The following is a 21,385-nucleotide window of genomic DNA, read 5'->3' as shown; positions in this document are numbered from 1 at the left end:
ACTTAGCTGGACTACTGCAAACTTGAATGTTTTTGCTTTGCATTTATAGTCCAGTCCAGGCCCGTAGCCAGGGGGGCTTAAGGAGTTCGGATGAACCCCCCCCCACCCCCCCCCCCAACCCGGCTTGAAGGTTCGCTCAGAGTAAAAAAAGATACATAATGGGGGTATACCGGAAATTCAGTCCGCTCAAATGGGAAAACAAAATTTTCATGGCCCAGGTGGAACTAATTGCAATAGAATTTCTCTCAGCGGATTTTGAACAAGTGATACAACCTAGTTAACATACTAAAACTTTCCAAAAAATCCCTTTGGTGGAACATCCTGAAATATGTGATTTTTCCATTTCGGAGCAAAACCACAGGGTACAAGCGTCGCTAAAACGTCTCAATCATATCAATACATTTAACGTCTCAATCATATCAATACATTTAACGTCTCAATCATATCAATAGATTTAACGTCTCAATCATATCAATACATTTAAAAGGCCATTGGTCAAAGTTGATTTAAGACACAGTTTGGATATCTAAACAAAGCAAATTGCAAATTTAGATGTTTAAGCTTTGCTTAGTCCCCCAGGTCTGGACTAAGTTCCTGTCACGAATGTTCAATGCTGTCACGTAATGTTCAACCCTGCCACCAGCCCACCCCTCCCCTAGGTTTTTTATCTTGTTTTGTTGTTATATACCGCTGACAAGCTAGCCGGCCCATCGAGTTTCATTTGAGCTAAAAACCTGCAGCCAAGCGCAAATCTCCTTCGTATTATTTTACGCATTTCCTCCCCCAAGTTTCCGAAACGCCATCAATCTGTGTCATTTACTGAATTTTTGTGCCGCTTTATCAAGGAATTTTTACGGGAAGTTCGACATCGCCCAAATTTTACTCTGCATGCTGTTGAAATATGTCGGCCTCAACTGGGTTGATTTACGAGGGCGAACTCGGTTGTGTATCATCAATGGTTTGATGCTCTTGCCGGCTTATCAAGCCAGCTAGTATGGCCTCAGAATTGGCTCCTAGCCCCAGTGAAACAGCGTGCTTAAACCAAGACAAGAACAGGTCGCCTTCGGTTGATGAACTACTTGCCAAGCTGGAGGAGCAAAATAGGTAAGAGAAATACACTGAATTAATTTATTACTAATTTGCTTGTCTAAACCATTATCCAAGCATTCTTTGCAAGTGGTCAGTATTCGTGCTAATGATCTATCACATTTGTTAGTTATTTTTTGCTAGAGAGTGATAGACAAATTCAATGAATGAATTTAACGCTTGTTACTTCTGTACCTAAGCTATTCGTTTAACTTACTGTTGGAAGAACGTTTCATTGAGGGTCTCGAATTTTCGAGACGAAGCAAAAAATGAAAACACTACAGTTTCCACTTTCGTGAGACTAAACAGTAAGGGTGAAAGACTTCGAGGCAGCTGATCAAGCATAAGTCACGCATGGATAGACCATAAAATCTATTCTCTTTGCAATAAATAGTGTATTGTACAGCCGAGGCCAAAGGGTGATAAAATGATTGATTTGTAACTTAATGTTGTCATGCTTTACTTAAATGATATTGGACCAGACAGTTTAGTGTAAAAAATTGCAAATGTGAAATGGAAAGAAATGGCTACTTTTTTTGTAAACAACTATTTCTTATATTTGCCTCTGTCAAATAAATGCTTAGCATGTGACACTTAATGTCATAAATAGTCAGAATGGACAAACGTTAAAGGAATAGATAATTTGAAATGAAAATTCAATATTTTTATATTTTATATAATGAAATTGTTGCCAAATTATTTGACACAACCTTACAATACAAGTGGATGGGGTTGGGAGGTACAGTATAGGTGACCATAAAAAATAATTTAACAAAGATTATTATACATTGCATTCTCTATCTTGATTATGATTGGTTAAGAGCGTGGTCTTTACTTTGAACTTTATAAGAAAAATTTAACAACAATACAGATTTGTTTTTTTAAACAATATTTCGGTAGGCCGGTATGTGCCATCTTCAGGTTGCAAAAGCGTTACATTGGCATGTTACAGATAGAGTGTACAAAGTTTATTGATTATTAACTAGCAAAAGATAATAATTGTAAATAGACAAGTGGATAATAATAAATAGAGGAGTTTCTTCTTGGCAGTTAAGGCCACCGGGCTCTACAGTGCCAGCACAAGCTATCAGTGTGAAGTCTCGGTTTCTTATAATTTTTTAATAGGTATGAGCTCTATGACAGAAGGGGAGTGGTTAGGTTTTAGTAAGTGTTCAGCGGCGTGGGTAGGTGTGGATTGAGATTCGAGTCTACAGGTCTGTGTTGGCCATTAAATCATTCTTTTAGTGTGCGTTTAGTTTCTCTGGTATAATTGTTGATTACAGCGGTTACACTAAATGATGTAAATCATGATTTTAGTTTTGCAGGTTATGGGGCAGGCTATAGGTGATGTCTCCCTTGTTAAGAAAAATATTTAGCTTGTTAGGCAATCAGTTCTGATATAGGAAAAGGTTAGGCAGCTTTTCCTGCAATGAAAGGCACCCAACTGCTTTTTGTGGTAGAGTGACTAAAGCTTGGCTTTAGTCAGGGTGTCAGAGAGGTGTCAGGTCGTCAGAGAGGTGTCAGGGTGTCAGAGAGGTGTCAGGGTGTCCGAGAGGTGTCAGGGTGTCCGAGAGGTGTCAGGGTGTCTGAGAGGTTAGGTGAGCAGCGAAAGGCTACAAAAGGGGGCTCAGTGAAAACTTCATGGCATTTAGTCTAGAATAGGTTAAAATTTTTATGGATTATGTCTTTGATGTTAGTAGGTGTAGGCTTGTAAACAAAATGGATGCAACAGGCTTTTTTGTGGTTGTTATTATTTCGGCCTCCGGCCTAGAGGGTCATTGCAGGAGTTAGCTGCACATAGAATTTGTTGAGGAACGCTGGTTTATAGCCACGCTGGAGAAAGTACAGTAGTTAGTGTGTTCATTACAGCGGTTATTAAAGCTTTTGTCTGTAGAACAAGTGTAGATCAAAGGCGGAGAGTGAGGCTATGGGGGATAGCACTTTTGGTGTAATGAGGGGGGTCAGAATCACATAATTTGAGGGTCTTCCATAACCAGCAAGGGATAGGTCTCATGCCTGTACTTTAGTGTTGTACTTTTGTCACACATTTCAATTGGCCAATCAAAATGGTAATAGGTAGGTAGATGTAGGAATGGTAGTCATTTCAGCTCTAAAATAGCCAGGGCTCAGTGAGTTAAACTATACTAATATTAGTATTAAAGTAGAGATTTCAAAATAATAATTTCAGGTACTCTTTGTTTTGAAATCATCTGTCAGTGGGGTACAAAAATAGAAATATGTATACACCTATTTCAAATTTAATGTGGTATTCTGGATGTGATTTAACCTTCAGTGGTTTTACCATGGTGTTATCATGGGTAACATAAATGGCTTACTCTGAAAACCATTTACAGGCACATAAACAAGAATGTTAAAACTTTGCAAATCAAGTTTTTATTTAAGCTTATTTGCTTTTATAATTAGATACACATGAGGCACTGCTTGTTACACCAAATGAGTTCTCTAATGCCTGGTTCACACAAGTGACATAACGACATAACAACATGGACGCGTGCACTGTTATCTTCGTGTGTTTAAGTGAGAATGGTTCAACATTTTGACACAAGTCAGACATAATGACATGGACTTAACGACATAAGAGAAAAAAAAAACTTGTTTTTTCTTTTATGTCATGATGTCCATGTCATTATGTTGGGCTAAACAGAGCGTGCACGCCCATGTAGTTAATAACTCATAACTTTTATTCCAATAAATACCAATACAGGTATATTAGGATAATATACAAAGTAGGTTGGCTTATATGCCTATCCTCTATTCATAATATTCAATTACATCATCACAAAATTTCAGGACTAGGCTCGTAATGGAGTCATCTGTTAAGCTCATAATATACAAGAAAAGGTCTTTTGGCCTTAACAGTTATTGTTTGCAAATAGATCATTAGAAAATACTCGACGTATATCATTGACATAGTCGCATTCCATTAAGGTATGGTACTCATCCCAACCTTAATTTTTTTCACATTTTTCACAAATCCTTAATTCATAAGGTAATTTTTTATAGCGGCCTGTTTCAATTGCTAGTTTGTGTGCCGAGACACGCAATCTTGTCATAGATTGTCGGCGTCTAACATTAGCTTCTGATAAATATTTTTCTAGTTTAAAATTTGTCTTGATCTTTGTAATAAGTGCGTAGCTTTCCACTATTATGCCGGGCTAAACAGAGTGTGCGCGCCCATGTCGTTATGTTGGGCTAAACAGAGTGTGCGCGCCCATGTCGTTATGTTGGGCTAAACAGAGTGTGCGCGCCCATGTCGTTATGTTGGGCTAAACAGAGTGTGCACGCCCATGTCGTTATGTTGGGCTAAACAGATTGTGCACGCCCATGTCGTTATGTTGGGCTAAACAGAGTGTGCGCGCCCATGTCGTTATGTTGGGCTAAACATAGTGTGCGCGCCCATGTCGTTATGTTGGGCTAAACAGAGTGTGCGCGCCCATGTCGTTATGTTGGGCTAAACAGAGTGTGTACGCCCATGTCGTTATGTTGGGCTAAACAGAGCGCGTACGCCCATGTCGTTATGTCCATGTCGTTATGTCACTAGTGTGCACCAGGCATAAGTGCAACCTTATTTAAAATAGGTGTATATGACATTCTTGGGTTGATACTCTTTTACATTGTATGTTGTAGAGAGCCTCTGAATTTGGGGTATACTTTAAGAGACACAATTAGCTCAGTGCACGCTAGTAAGGCGTATAGTGAAAAGGTAAATTGAATTGATCGTTCTTATGAATGTTTCATTATTTTCGCTCCTGGAATTCTCATTGTATTAAACCCATTGGTAAGAATTGTTAAACTCTATTATATTGATTGCATATCAACCCTAATCAGCAATTGTTAACGGTTTATTACCACTCAACTCAATCATTATCTGTCATGATTGCTTTCAGAAATCATTTGCTTAAAAAGTAATGCACTTTCGATTTCAGATAGAGAAAAACGAGCAAATATTTATTTACGATACTCATATGTGAGACCTTAAAGGTATAGACAACGTATAGACAACGTATTTTTATAAGAACGTTCAGGGTGAGATTTTACCAAATTCTAAGAACATGCCGAGGCTCAGATAACAGCAAAATATTCTGCGCTTTTCGTGTCTGTGTGTGTGATGCGTTGCAAGTTTGGTTCAAATTGCGTTCATAAAAACAACCTTGAGAACATTTTCAGGCTTAAGATGCTCCAAAAATAAGAACGAGCCGAAACTGAAAATTAAACATTCTTATAAAAAAAAAGTATTTGAGATTGTTCTCGATATTATCAACTCATATATGGCACGTCTTTCATCTGACACTCTTTCATCTGTCAGCTATAATCCATTCTTTAACCCGGGTCAAAGAACAGGCCCAGAATAAAGTTCGCAAGGAAAACAGGAAATACTCTATTATCTCTACATAAATCGACATGACAGCGCTCATCTGTCGGTAAACGTCGTGTACACTCACTCCATGACGCTAAACCCGTGACAATGAAGCGAAGGAACTCACAATCCCGCTCCCGTAAAACCCGTAGCTTGCCCAGGTAACAATTTCCCCATCGCTTCCAGCGTTTTCATGTTCTTCATAGGTCTCGTGATTATTTTGGTCGCGGCAGTTTCTCTTACCGCGTGATATTTTAAGAACTTGACTCAAAAAAAGGAAATGTCTTGGCCTTCGACTACATTGGTATTAATTGTTTCTAGGAGGTTGCTTCGGGCAATCTGGGGTTTTATTTGGTTGATGTATTGCGCTGGTTCGCAATTAAAGTTGGAATATCGTAAACGATCGCGGGGCGCGTTTGCTTATCTGTACACCTATCTAAAACGTCAAACAATACGATATCCCGTACTTTATTATTTATTGAATTATCGTGGTATGTTTACTCGTGGAGAAGTTCCTGCAAAATCAAACCGAAGTAATTAATTCATATTGCGGTTTCCTTTTCGGCTGTTGTTTTCATTTCGCGCTATTGGAATTTTTTTGTCTCATTATGTTCAATACGTTTGCATCATCTATGTGATTTATAATGCATCTAAAATGTACGGTGGATATTGGAAAGGAGAGTCATATGAGGGCTGTGAAGCTTGATTTTAATCGATAGACATTCTTGACAAACTTAGTCTTGGTGCTACTTACGATACTGCCATCACGTACTTACGATCCCACTACTGCTATTACTCACTTACGATACCACTATTGCTATTACGCACTTACGATACCACTACTGCTATTACGCACTTACGATACCACTACCGCTATTACGCACTTACGATACCACTATTGCTATTACGCACTTAGATACCACTACTGCTATTACGCACTTACGATACCACTACTGCTATCACGCACTTACGATACCACTACTGCTATCACGCACTTACGATACCACTACTGCTATTACGCACTGACGATACCACTACTGCTATTACTCACTGACGATACCACTACTGCTATCACGCACTTACGATACCACTACTGCTATTACGCACTTACGATACCACTACTGCTATTACGCACTTACGATACCACTACTGCTATCACGCACTTACGATACCACTACTGCTATCACGCACTTACGATACCACTACTGCTATTACGCACTTACGATACCACTACTGCTATTACTCACTGACGATACCACTACTGCTATTACGCACTTACGATACCACTACTGCTATCACGCACTTACGATACCACTACTGCTATTACGCACTTACGATACCACTACTGCTATTACGCACTTACGATACCACTACTGCTATTACGCACTTACGATACCACTACTGCTATCACGCACTTACGATACCACTACTGCTATTACGCACTTACGATCCCACTACTGCTATTACGCACTTACGATACCACTTCTTCTATTACGCACTGACGATACCACTACTGCTATTACGCACTTACTATACCACTACTGCTATTACGCACTTACGATACCACTACTGCTATTACGCACTTACGATACCACTACTGCTATTACGCACTTACGATCCCACTACTGCTATTACGCACTTACGATACCACTTCTTCTATTACGCACTTACGATACCACTACTGCTATTACGCACTTACTATACCACTACTGCTATTACGCACTTACTATACCACTACTGCTATTACGCACTTAGATACCACTACTGCTATTACGCACTTACGATACCACTATTGCTATTACGCACTTACGATACCACTATTGCTATTACGCACTTACGATACCACTACTGCTATTACGCACTTACGATACCACTACTGCTATTACGCACTTACGATACCACTACTGCTATTACGCACTTACGATACCACTACTGCTATTACGCACTTACGATACCACTACTGCTATTACGCAGTCTACCGCTCATCATCTTCATCTTGTCCCTCTCTCATCCCCCTTTCTCCTCACCCCTCATTCCCTCATCTTGTCCCTCTCTCATCCTCCTTTCTCCTCACCCCTCATTCCCTCATCTCGTCCCTCTCTCATCCTCCTTTCTCCTCACCCCCCATTCCCTCATCTCGTCCCTCTCTCATCCTCCTTCCTCCCCACCCCTCATTCCCTCATCTCATCTTCCTTCCTCCTCACCCCTCATCTCGTCCCTCTCTCATCCTCCTTTCTCCTCACCCCTCATTCCCTTATCTTGTCCCTCTCTCATCCTCCTACCTCTTCACCCCTCATTCCCTCATCTTGTCCCTCTCTCATCCTCCTTCCTCCTCACCCCTCATTCCCTCATCTCGTCCCTCTCTCATCCTCCTTCCTCCTCACCCCTCATTCCCTCATCTCATCCTCCTTCCTCCTTCTTCCTCACCCCTCATTCCCTCATCTCGTCCCTCTCTCATCCTCCTTCCTCCTCACCCCTCATTCCCTCATCTCGTCCCTCTCTCATCCTCCTTCCTCCTCACCCCTCATTCCCTCATCTTGTCCCTCTCTCATCCTCCTTCCTCCTCATCCCTCATTCCCTCATCTCGTCTCTCTCTCTCATCCTCCTTCCTCCTCACCCCTCATTCCCTCATCTTGTCCCTCTCTCATCCTCCTTCCTTCTCACCCCTCATTCCCTCATCTCGTCCCTCTCTCACCCAATTCTCTTTCCTCACGCACCCCTCATCCTCCTTCCTCCTTAACCCTCATTATTTTTTTCCTTCTACCCCTTCTCCCCTCTCCTTCCTTAAGTCTCTTCCCCATCCTTCTTTTCCCTCTATTCCCTTCTTATTCTTCCATCCTCCCACACAATTCTTTCTTCGTCCACCCCTCTTTCATCTTCTCTCCTCCTTTCCCCTCCTTCCTTTTCTGTCCTCCTCGTTTTTCTCCCCCCCCCCCCCTCCATAATCTCCCCTCCCTCATCCTCTCATTCCCACTGTTCCTCTTCCAACCTCCTCCTTCACCTTTCTCCTTTCTCTCCCTCTTGCTCCTTCCTCATTCTTCTCCCCTTCTACCTGCTTTTAACTTCTTTTCCTTTGCCCTTTCCCCTTTCTTGCATCTCATTTTTACTTCCCTTTCATGGTCTTGCTCCTCTCTCACCTCTCATTCCCATTACTGTCCCACCTTTTTCTTCTCCAACTTCTTCCTCCTTTTTGCCCATCCTCTCCCCCTTCCTCCTCTTCTATTTCCCCTCCACTTCCATCCTTTTCCCTTCACACCTGCACTATGATGTTCATGAACATAACTAACTTGTCCTGGAAATTCTAAATTGTTAGTAACAAATTGTATTAGAGCTTTGCTTTGTGTCTCATTTCTCTCTACATCACATGCTTTTCTTTTACACCAGCCCTCACTCCATTTTTCTTAGAATTCTTGCCTCAGATTCTCGCGCCCAGACTGCTATCCCGGACACACCTAAGCGATGGTCCACCGCGAGTGGCTCCCTCCCTCCAGACACGCCGGAGAACTATGACGAGGTGTGTGACGAAGGGGATGTGTACCACGAGTGGGGACAACTGATGGGCAATTGGGATGACGCGGTGCGCAAGAAACCAAAGAACGTACGGGATATGGTCCGTAAGGGAATACCTAATGCGTTACGGGGGCTCGTCTGGCAGCTGCTTTGTGGGTCCCGGGACATGCCTCTCAAGGATGAGTACCCTAAATTAATCAAGGTAAGATAGTTTGATAGCTATTAGGGATGGTATCATTGGCCAGCGCCCTTTTCTTCAAGGAAATGAGACCTCCACCTTAAATAAAAAGGGCATATGGTAAATGGCCCGGACCTGGTTATAGAACATTCGTCTCACAAATCAGATCTACCGACCTGCTCTTAGTCGTTATTCCCGCTAGACTTTGAAGATCAAGGAGGGTGATGCTCTATACTTTCTCAGCTAATAGGGGGCGGGTGAACGAACTCAACGGACTTCCAGTCTGTGGTTTCCAGGGTAGATTTTTACTGCCTCAGAGAAATGTGTGATACACATTTCAAGCGAACTAAATCTGTCTGAATCACTGTGAAATTCAATGTATCCTACGTCTTTTTAGAGTATAAAATAATGCATGGATAATTTTAAATTTTAAGATTTTTGTAAAGCTACGCTCTGAATATTTACACCTATGTTCTCACAGGCGAATTCCGCATGCGAAAGAATGATCAAGAGAGACATCGCGCGGACATTTCCTGATCATTCGTTCTTCAAAGACAAGGACGGCATTGGGCAGGGGACGCTATTTAATGTCATCAAGGTGACTTGTGTATTTATTGTCATCAAGGTGACTTGTGTATTTAATGTCATCAAGGTGACTTGTGTATTTAATGTCATCAAGGTGACTTGTGTATTTAATGTCATCAAGGTGACTTGTGTATTTAATGTCATCAAGGTGACTTGTGTATTTAATGTCATCAAGGTGACTTGTGTATTTAATGTCATCAAGGTGACTTGGGTATTTAATGTCATCAATGTGACTTGTGTATTTAATGTCATCAAGGTAACTTGTGTATTTGATGTCATCAAGGGGACTTCTTCGTTTCGAATTTAGCAACTGTGTGTTATACTCATGTCACGCCCACTATTTATGTTACGTCAGGAAACTACTTATGTAAACAATGTTGTATTACATAAGCAATGTAGTGCTATGCCTGGTGCACTGATGGACTAGTGACATAACGACATAAAGACATGGGCACGCACACCCTTCTGTTTATATGTTCAAGTGTGAGTGGTTCGACATTTTGACATAAGCCCAATATAACAACATGAACATAACGACATAAGAGAAAAAACATTTTTTCTTTTATGTCATACATAAGCCCAACATAACGACATGAACATAACGACACAAGAGAAAAACATTTTTTCTTTTATGTCATACATAAGCCCAACATAACGACATGAACATAACGACACAAGAGAAAAACATTTTTTCTTTTATGTCATACATAAGCCCAACATAACGACATAAACATAACGACACAAGAGAAAAACATTTTTTCTTTTATGTCATACATAAGCCCAACATAACGACATGAACATAACGACACAAGAGAAAAACATTTTTTCTTTTATGTCATACATAAGCCCAACATAACGACATGAACATAACGACACAAGAGAAAAACATTTTTCTTTTATGTCATACATAAGCCCAACATAACGACATGAACATAACGACACAAGAGAAAAACATTTTTTTCTTTTATGTCATACATAAGCCCAACATAACGACATGAACATAACGACACAAGAGAAAAACATTTTTTCTTTTATGTCATACATAAGCCCAACATAACGACATGAACATAACGACACAAGAGAAAAACCTTTTTTTTCTTTTATGTCATACATAAGCCCAACATAACGACATGAACATAACGACACAAGAGAAAAACATTTTTTCTTTTATGTCATACATAAGCCCAACATAACGACATGAACATAACGACACAAGAGAAAAACATTTTTTTCTTTTATGTCATACATAAGCCCAACATAACGACATGAACATAACGACACAAGAGAAAAACATTTTTTTTCTTTTATGTCATACATAAGCCCAACATAACGACATGAACATAACGACACAAGAGAAAAACATTTTTTCTTTTATGTCATACATAAGCCCAACATAACGACATGAACATAACGACACAAGAGAAAAACATTTTTTTTCTTTTATGTATGTCACTAGTGGGCACTAGGAATGACGTCAGAAAATGACATGTGACCTAGGTATTCGCCATTCCACGCTGCTAGATGTTTTCATCAGCGCTGTTGTATCGAGATAGAGCACCAAAGAATTCATGCTTAATCCATGCTTTATGTTTAGTCAAATGATTATAGTTTTCACATGTTTTAGCATTAAAATGTGTCTCTTGGTCGCAGGCGTATTCTATATACGATAAGGAGGTGGGCTATTGCCAAGGGAGTGCTTTTATCGTTGGTCTTTTGTTAATGCAGGTTTGTATAAACGTCTTTGTTTACAGCCATAAAAATTGTGTCACACCAAACCACAACACAGCTCTACATTTAAACTACCATTAGCCATACAACAAATTGTGTCATGCCCCACCTTACCTCTAAAACCGAACTACGATCAGCCATACAACAAATTGTGTCCCTCCACGCCACATCACTACATGCACACATTGAGGTATATGATCCGCATTGCCTTGCACACCTCGAGATTGCATCATTCTTTTGTTGTGTTGTGTGGCACTTTGCATGCACACATTGAGCTATGATCCGCACTGCCTTGCACACCTCGAGATTGCATCATTCTTTTGTTGTGTTGTGTGGCACTTTGCATGCACACATTGAGCTATGACCCGCACTGCCTTGCACACCTCGAGATTGCATCATTCTTTTGTTGTGTTGTGTGGCACTTTGCATGCACACATTTAGCTATGATCCGCACTGCCTTGCACACCTCGAGATTGCATCATTCTTTTGTTGTGTTGTGTGGCACTTTGCATGCACACATTGAGCTTTGATCCGCACTGCCTTGCACACCTCGAGATTGCATCATTCTTTTGTTGTGTTGTGTGGCACTATGCGTTTTGATTCAGTAGTAGTGTGAGCATAGTGTTGGTTTGTATTGTGTGTTAAGTGGCAATGGGATAGTAGGTTGTGTGGCTGAGTGTGTAAGGCAGTGTTTCTTATGTGCGTAGCTCCATGTGTCCATGCAGGGGTGTATTAGTGTGACTCCGTGTGGTGGGATTGTATATTGTGGGGTGTGCTTCACTGTTACTCGGATACCGGAGAAGTAGGGTTTGTGTGTCCCATTTTCTCCCTTCTGCTGATTCCACGTAGATGAAGCACTTTCTTTGATTCTCTTTCATGACTCCCTGCTTCTCCTGGTCTCCTGTAGATGCCTGAGGAGGAAGCATTCTGTGTGTTTGTCAAGCTGATGCAAGACTACCGAATGCGTGAGATCTTCAAGCCCACCATGGCGGAGCTCGGCTTGTGCATGTTCCAGCTTGAGAACCTCCTTCAGGAGAGCCTACCAGAGCTCTATGCTCACTTCCAAGCTCAGGTATGTGACGTGACGCGTGACCTGATGCGTGACCTTACTTATTGCGTGACAAGTTGCGTGGAGTCTACCAGAGGTCTATGCTCACTTCCAAGCTCAGGTATGTGACGTGACGCGTGACCTGATGCGTGACCTTACTTATTGTGTGACAAGTTGCGTGGAGTCTACCAGAGGTCTATGCTCACTTCCAAGCTCAGGTATGTGACGTGACGCGTGACCTGATGCGTGACCTTACTTATTGCGTGACAAGTTGCATGGAGTCTACCAGAGCTCTATGCTCACTTCCAAGCTCAGGTATGTGACGTGACGCGTGACCTGATGCGTGACCTTACTTATTGTGTGACAAGTTGCGTGGAGCCTACCAGAGCTCACTTCAGGCTCAGGTATAGTGTGACGTGAGGTTTGACCCGATGCATGACCTGCGTTACTTATTGTGTGACAAATTGTGTTGATTCTATATAATTATGTCATGCAGGGTTTCCACACGGCCATGTATGCCTCGTCTTGGTTCTTGACCCTTTTCGCCTCTGTCTTCCCGCTTAATGCAGCCTTTCGCGTCATGGACATGTTTATATCTGAGGTGGGAAACAAAGTTGCTATTATAAAGCACCCTGTATAAGGATGTTTTACATACAATAGAGCACGAAAGTGAGAAAAACTCTGATCTAGCAGAGCGTCGCTTTCGCGCTCAAATGTCATAGGATTACCGAACATCCCACCGTGCCACAACCAAGCATATTGCGCAAACATCGCTCTGCTCATCACATACGTTGTAAAACTTATTTTAAACTCATTGTAATGCATACATTGTATTGCACACATTGTAATGTACACATTGTATTGAACACATTGCAATGCACACATTGTATTACACAGATTGTATTACACACATTGTAATGCACACATTGCAATGCACACATTCTTTGCACACATTGTATTTCACATATTGTAATGTACACATTGTATTGAACACATTGTAATGCACACTTTGTAATGTACACATTGTAATGTACACATTGTTCACATTGTAATGGAGACCACATTGTAATTAAATTTAACATCAGCTGTTATCCCTTCTGTGGCAGGGTCGCGATGGCCTGTTTCGTATAATTTTCGCCATCCTGTCGATGGGACAGGAGGAGCTTCTTGAGAGGGACATGGAGGGCATGTTAAAGGTATAACAACTTGCCCCCCACAAGATAGAACGTTAGGGGTGGGGAATTGGAAGTGGTGGTGGGGGGCATCGAGATTGATCTATGACACGAAGGGCATGTTAAAGGTTTGACAACTTGCCATCCACTAAATGGAACGTGACGGGAGAAAAGCAGGAAGAGCTGGGGAGGGGAGAGGGGGAGCAAGAGATGCTGAGGGAGTTCTCAAAAAGATTCATCTTAGAGATATGGAGTATGTGTTAAAGATAGAAGTTCTTGTTCCGATCCTCGATAGGAAGTGTGGGGTAAGGGGTGGGAAGTCCTAGAGTTATTTATCAGTATTTCTACACTAATATACCCGTGATTTGTATTTGCATCATTAATATACCAGTGATTTATCAGTACTTCCATTACTAATAAACCCGTGATTTATCAGTATTCTCATCACTAATATGCTCGTGATTTATCAGTATTTCCAACACTAATATACCCGTGATTTATCAGTACTTCCATCACTAATATACCCGTGATTTATCAGTATTTCCATCACTTATATGCTCGTGATTTATCAGTAACTAATATACCCGTGATTTATCAGTACTTCCATCACTAATATACCCGTGATTTATCAGTATTTCCATCACTAATATACCCGTGATTTATCAGTATTTCCATCACTTATATGCTCGTGATTTATCAGTAACTAATAATACCCGTGATTTATCAGTACTTCCATCACTAATATACCCGTGATTTATCAGTATTTCCATCACTTATATGCTCTTAATTTATCAGTATTTTCAACACTAATATACCCGTGATTTATCAGTACCTCCATCACTAATATACCCGTGATTTATCAGTATTTCCATCACTAATATACCCGTGATTTATCAGTACTTCCATCACTAACATACCCGTGATTTATCAGTATTTCCATCACTAATATACCCGTGATTTATCAGTACTTCCATCACTAATATACCCGTGATTTATCAGTATTTCCATCACTAATATACCCGTGATTGATCAGTATTTCCATCACTTATATGCTCGTGATTTATCAGTAACTAATATACCCGTGATTTATCAGTACTTCCATCACTAATATACCCGTGATTTATCAGTATTTCCATCACTAATATACCCGTGATTTATCAGTACTTCCATCACTAATATACCCTTGATTTATCAGTATTTCCATCACTAATATACCCGTGATTTATCTGTATTTCCATCACTAATATGCTCGTGATTTATCAGTATTTCCATCACTAATATACCCGTGATTTATCAGTACTTCCATCACTAATATACCCGTGATTTATCAGTATTTTCATCACTAATATACCCGTGATTGATCAGTATTTCCATCACTTATATGCTCGTGATTTATCAGTAACTAATATACCCGTGATTTATCAGTACTTCCATCACTAATATACCCGTGATTTATCAGTATTTCCATCACTAATATACCCGTGATTTATCAGTACTTCCATCACTAATATACCCTTGATTTATCAGTATTTCCATCACTAATATACCCGTGATTTATCTGTATTTCCATCACTAATATGCTCGTGATTTATCAGTATTTCCATCACTAATATACCCGTGATTTTTCAGTACTTCCATCACTAATATACCCTTGATTTATCAGTATTTCCATCACTAATATACCCGTGATTTATCAGTACTTCCATCACTAACATACCCGTGATTTATCAGTATTTCCATCACTAATATACCCGTGATTGATCAGTATTTCCATCACTTATATGCTCGTGATTTATCAGTAACTAATATACCCGTGATTTATCAGTACTTCCATCACTAATATACCCGTGATTTATCAGTATTTCCATCACTAATATACCCGTGATTTATCAGTACTTCCATCACTAATATACCCTTGATTTATCAGTATTTCCATCACTAATATACCCGTGATTTATCTGTATTTCCATCACTAATATGCTCGTGATTTATCAGTATTTCCATCACTAATATACCCGTGATTTTTCAGTACTTCCATCACTAATATACCCTTGATTTATCAGTATTTCCATCACTAATATACCCGTGATTTATCAGTATTTCCAGAAAGAGATGCCAGATTTGTATGAGAAGGACATGGACCCTGTGATGAAGATCGCCTCGGAGTACAAATTCAACTCCAAGAAAATGAAAAGGTTAATCAGTGAATAGAGTCACAGTTAGACCCTAAGTCCAATGTCAAGTCGTCCGCGGGGTATAAAAACCTATTCTCATTGAGGAAGTAATTGCAGAAGCAGAGGGCGTGTAAGAAAATCAGCGCGTCTTTCGCGCTGATTTTCATGCCTGTTAAAGGCATAATAATAACGACGTTAAAAGACGATCAACTTGCAAATTAAAATTGAAGAATGTTAAAGGCGACGGGATCTACACTGGAACCCCGATAACTCGAACTCGCATAAGTCTAGCTCTTCGCTCAATCGATTTGTTCCCCCTGAGAGAGCGAGTTGAAAGAGTTCCGCTGTAAAATGCGCGTATAAGCTACAAGAATCAGTTTTATCAAAAGGTCACGTGCGTTGAGCTGTAAATTGGACGTTATTTGTCCTTCTGCTCAAAATGAATATCATCATCACTTGTTTAATCATGTTTTTCTTTATATATATTTTTTGAGATTATTAGAATTTCAATGGCATTAAAAGGTGCACTGTTCTTAGGTTAGAAAAAGAATACACTAGAGTGAAACACAAAGAAGCTGAAGACAACGAAGAGATCCGCAGATTGAAGACAGAAAACAGACTTTTAATTCAACGAGTCGACGAGTTAGAACAGGTAAGTGACCAGTGAAACGAGTTAGAACAGGTAAGTGACCAGTGAAACAAGTTAGAGCAGGTTAGTGGCCTGTCAAACGAATTAGAGTAGGTTAGTGGCCTGTCAAACGAGTTAGAGTAGGTTAGTGGCCTGTCAAACGAGTAAGAGTAGGTTAGATGCCTGTCAGACAGTTTAGAGCAGGTTAGTGACCAGCCAAACGAGTAAGAGCAGATAAGTGACTAGTTAAACGAGTTAGAGCAGGTTAGTGACTAGTTAAACGAGTAAGAACAGGTTAGTGACCACTCAAACGTGTTAGAACAGGTTAGTGACCAGTCAAACGAGTTAGAGCCAGGTTAGTGACTAGTTAAACGAGTTAGAGCCAGGTTAGTGACTAGTTAAACGAGTTAGAGCAGGTTAGTGACTAGTTAAACGAGTTAGAGCAGGTTAGTGACCAGTCAAACGAGTTAGAGCAGGTTAGTGACTAGTTAAACGAGTTAGAGCAGGTTAGTGACTAGTTAAACGAGTTAGAGCAGGTTAGTGACCAGTAAAACGAGTTAGAGCAGGTTAGTGACCAGTCAAACGAGTTAGAGCAGGTTAGTGACTAGTTTAACGAGTCAGAGCAGGTTAGTGACTAGTCAAACGAGTTAGAGCAGGTTAGTGACTAGTCAAACGAGTTAGAGCAGGTTAGTGACTAGTCAAACGAGTTAGAGCAGGTTAGTGACCAGTCAAACGAGTTAGAGCAGGTTAGTGACTAGTTAAACGAGTTAGAGCAGGTTAGTGACCAGTCAAACGAGTTAGAGCAGGTTAGCGACCAGTCAAACGAGTTAGAGCAGTTTAGTGACCTGTCAAACGAGTTAGAGCAGGTTAGTGACCAGTCAAACGAGTCAGAGCAGGTTAGTGACTAGTCAAACGAGTCAGAGCAGTTTAGTGACCTGTCAAACGAGTTAGAGCAGGTTAGTGACCAGTCAAACGAGTCAGAGCAGGTTAGTGACTAGTCAAACGAGTCAGAGCAGGTTAGTGACCAGTTAAACGAGTTAGAGCAGGTTAGTGACCAGTCAAACGAGTCAGAGCAGGTTATTGGCCAGTCAAACGAGTTAGAGCAGGTTAGTGACTAGTTAAACGAGTTAGAGCAGGTTAGTGACCAGTCAAACGAGTTAGAGCAGGTTAGTGACCAGTCAAACGAGTTAGAGCAGGTTAGTGACCAGTCAAACGAGTTAGAGCAGGTTAGTGACTAGTTAAACGAGTTAGAGCAGGTTAGTGACCAGTCAAACGAGTTAGAGCAGGTTAGTGACCAGTCAAACGAGTTAGAGCAGGTTAGTGACTAGTTAAGCTACTTCAGATAAAAGAAGATTTTTCTTTTTGAATATTGTAAATTCTCGTTTTAACAGCATTCTCGGCTGCTAAATCGCCCACCCCTTCAATCCAAAATTAATGCAAAGATGACCAAACACAAGGCTTTTAACACACACATGTAACTCCTCCCCCAGATCCATTGAATGGATTGATGAACCAAACAGCAAAAGTGGATACAGTAACATTACGTTTTTACCTTGCAGGAATCACTGAATTTGGCGGACAGATTAATACAGGTAATCCATTACATTTTAATCTATTCTGCGGTGCACAGTGAAACCACCATATAACGGACACAGAGAGGCTGTCCACTTTATAGAGGTCCGTTGTGTGGAGGCTTCTCTGCTGTAGATGAACGAGAAATCACGTTCTAGACAGGGACCTCCACATAAGAGATCCGTTACATGGGAGGTCTGCACAATGTATGTCGGTCACGTGTTGTAGGGTCAAGTAACCCTTATTCACTATCATCTTGATGCGCTGTTCGTACAATTCACGTGTACTACATTTGATTAATGCATGTCAGTCACGTGTTGTATTGTTAAGTAACACTATTAACTGTCATCGTAACATGTTGGTCACGTGTAATATAGGCAAGTCACACGTATTTCACACTTGACGCGCAGTTCATACAGTTCACGTGCACATCCCGTGCCTAATGCATGCGTGTCACATGTTTTAGGGCCAAGTGACCCGTGCACAGGAGCAAGAAGAATTATACGCCCTAAAACGTGAGCTGGCAATCACAAAACGCCACGACAAAGATATTACAGCGGCGCTACGAGAGGCAAACAAACGAATAGAGGAACTGAACATGTTTAAGGTAGGGGGTGGAAGGGGTGGGAAAGCTAAGGAGGGCTATTCCCATACTCCATATGATGAGGGATGGGGGAGGTGGAGGGATTGAACAACATAAACTGTAACCCTTAAAGACTTAGGGTCAGAAATCAGACCAAAAAACAATTGTTGTACCTTTGATTAAAAAATTGAAAGGTCTCAAGCTTATTTGGTGCTAACAATATGCTCAAAAAATCATCCGCAAAAATTATCATATACAATACTAAGAGAAAAAAAGCATTTAACTCTTAAAAATACGGAAGTGGAAAGAAGCATACATTTTCATCGGCTAATTTGGTTAACTATAGAAGCATTTTCGAGTGTAATTCGTAAATAACGTATAACAATTTCTAAATGGTTAATTCGAAATTTCTTTAAATGACTTGTCTTTCAATTTTAAATAAAAACAATAACAAAGGTGTAACGGGAAAAGGTTCTAGATTAAGGCAGTCAGTCATGATATCACGTGATCCACACCCTTAAACCACATGCTCACCTCTATTATTCACTCCAATCTTAGAATCACATTGTCAGTGCAGTCATGATATCACGTGATCCAGACCCTCAAATTACATGCTCACCTCTATTCTTCACTCCAATCCACATTGTCAGTACAGTCATAGACCCTCAATAGCCTACCTGTTACTTTAGATGCTTATCTCGAAATCGTAGTTCGTGGCCGCCATCTTGGATTCGAGTGACAAAAAATAAGTGGCGCCGGGGGGAGTTTTTGTCACTCGAATCCAAGATGGCGGCCACGAACTACGATTTCGAGATTTCGAGGGTTTTTATCGCCGAAATCAGCATCTAAAGCTTACAGGTAGGCTAGACACTCAAACCACATGCTCATTCTATTTTTAGAATCACATTGTCAGCGAGTTGTCACAGCGTGAGGCGGACACACCCGTAAGTGCACGTGACATGAAGCTGATAGCAATGCAGGCTGAACTTGAGGAGTGCAGGCTCAGAGAGGTCAAGTCAAACCAGATGGTAGATGAACTTGCCTCAACAGTACAAAGACTAGAAGACAAGGTAATCCCCGTCCACCCCACCCCTATAAGCAATGAGAATATAGATGAGCTTGCCTCAACAGTATGCAGACTTAAAGACAAGTCAATCCCCACCCACCCCACCCCTATAAGCAATGATAATTTAGATGAGCTTGTCTCAACATTACACAGGCTTGAAGAAAATCCAATCCTCACCCCGCCCCTATTTGCAACTTGATGGGATATGAGTTTCTTTATCAGTACATAAGGCTGTCTAATCCTTGCTTGCAGTTCTTATTGTCTGATTTTGTTCTGTCGATTATTGTTTGCAGTTGCATGAGATTAAAGAAGAAAAGAATCCCCCGGCTGTGTGTTACCCGCAAGTCACCTTTACTGGCGCTGAGGACGGATAATCCGACTTTCCCAATTATTGTATAGAATTTGTAATTAATATATAATTGGTATGAATTATTATTGCTATTAAAGTTTTATTTGACAATTTTCAATGACATTTTGCCTTATTTTACTTTGTGTGATCGCCCCTAACTCTTAACATTGTTCATCTTGTCTTCGGGTATCCGGCATTATATTCCATGTCTACGGGTGTTCGGCATTGTTTGTCGTGTCTTCGGGTGTTCGACATTGTTTTTCGTATCTTCGGGTGTTCGTCATTGTTTGTCGTGTCTTCGGGTGTTATAGGTATTGGTTTTGGGGTGTTTAGCATTGTTCGTCGTGCCTTCTTGTTTTGGACTGTATGAGATGCTGTGGTACTAACTCGCAGGGGAACTTACTTTTAAAAAAGGCGAATTTCCGGTATAAAGGCCTCAGTTTTCTGTGGGCCATGTAGAAGCTATCGGAAGATTTCACCACATTGGATTGGTTTGGATTGATGTAACACAGACGAAGAACGGGAATACAATAGAACAATGAGGGTAATCTAGCCAATCCTGTTAGGCCTTACCAGCGGACTTCTACATTTCTCTTGTCCGTAGTCGATGTAGCGTTAAGAAAGGGGGAGAGCATTACTCAAAAACATTTTTCAGAACGGACAAATCCTGCAAGAGTAATTCTGCATACCACGCACTAGATTGTGTACGCACTCCTATCAGACCAGTCTCCTACCCAGACGCCGCGCGATGCATTTTGGGGAGGTTGAATATAGCTGATGCGGTTTCGGGGTCGGCTTCAGGATACCTGTAGTAGTCTCCTCAACATCAATACGGACTGGGTACGAGTCTGGTATCAGACTGCCTACTCTTCTACAGTTCTGTTACATGACCCATAGAAAGTTCATGCTGAATACGTGCACCAAATCATCGTCGAAATCAAAATTGCAAATATCATTTTTTAAAGCAAACTTATAAAATCGACACTCATTTGCCATTATGAAGTTGGAAAGTATGTTTCTGCATTACATCTTTTATTATAGCTTTTCTTACATCTTCGCGTTAAATTGTTCACACAAATAGGCGGGAGCCAATAGTTTTATCTGTGTGCAGAATGCGAACACGGGGGGACTGGGGGGTTTCATGCAAACGAGAATACCCCCCCCCCCTAGCCCGTTTTCCGTAGTTTTTCGCAGGCCCCCAAGGCCTAGGGTATACCGTCTGGGGGACAGGGGGTTTCATGCGGGCGAGAATGACGCGCGCCGCGCCCCCCAGCCCGTTTTTCGTACTTTTTCGTAGGCCCCCAAGGCCTTGGGTATACCGTCTGGGG

General features: G+C 41.0%; 1 protein-coding gene across 3 annotated transcripts; it reads left to right on the top strand.

The window, feature by feature from the left end:
• The first annotated feature begins 694 nt into the window (after window positions 1–694).
• On the top strand, window positions 695–20,175 carry LOC5506027 (EVI5-like protein). 3 transcript variants are annotated; one of them, XM_001626699.3, is made up of 13 exons: window positions 697–1,104; window positions 8,870–9,176; window positions 9,634–9,750; window positions 11,388–11,462; window positions 12,373–12,537; window positions 13,010–13,114; window positions 13,620–13,709; window positions 15,783–15,880; window positions 16,397–16,511; window positions 18,047–18,079; window positions 18,526–18,666; window positions 19,542–19,712; window positions 20,002–20,175. In XM_001626699.3, exons 1-13 carry the CDS (start codon window positions 995–997, stop codon window positions 20,080–20,082), a joined length of 1,608 nt encoding a protein of 535 aa, XP_001626749.2. In that variant the 5' UTR covers window positions 697–994; the 3' UTR covers window positions 20,083–20,175. The 3 variants fall into 3 exon arrangements, with proteins under 3 accessions (XP_032230270.1, XP_001626749.2, XP_032230269.1); XM_032374378.2 differs by lacking the exon at window positions 697–1,104 and adding an exon at window positions 5,447–5,625; XM_032374379.2 differs by lacking the exons at window positions 19,542–19,712; window positions 20,002–20,175 and adding an exon at window positions 19,201–19,329 and having other exon boundaries at window positions 695–1,104.
• Window positions 20,176–21,385: the final 1,210 nt, after the last annotated feature.

This window comes from Nematostella vectensis, chromosome 8, assembly GCF_932526225.1.
Source record: "Nematostella vectensis chromosome 8, jaNemVect1.1, whole genome shotgun sequence".
NCBI classification, from domain to species: Eukaryota; Metazoa; Cnidaria; class Anthozoa; order Actiniaria; family Edwardsiidae; genus Nematostella; species Nematostella vectensis.
Note: the sequence above shows the minus strand (reverse complement) of the source record. Positions and strands in the feature narration are given on the sequence as shown.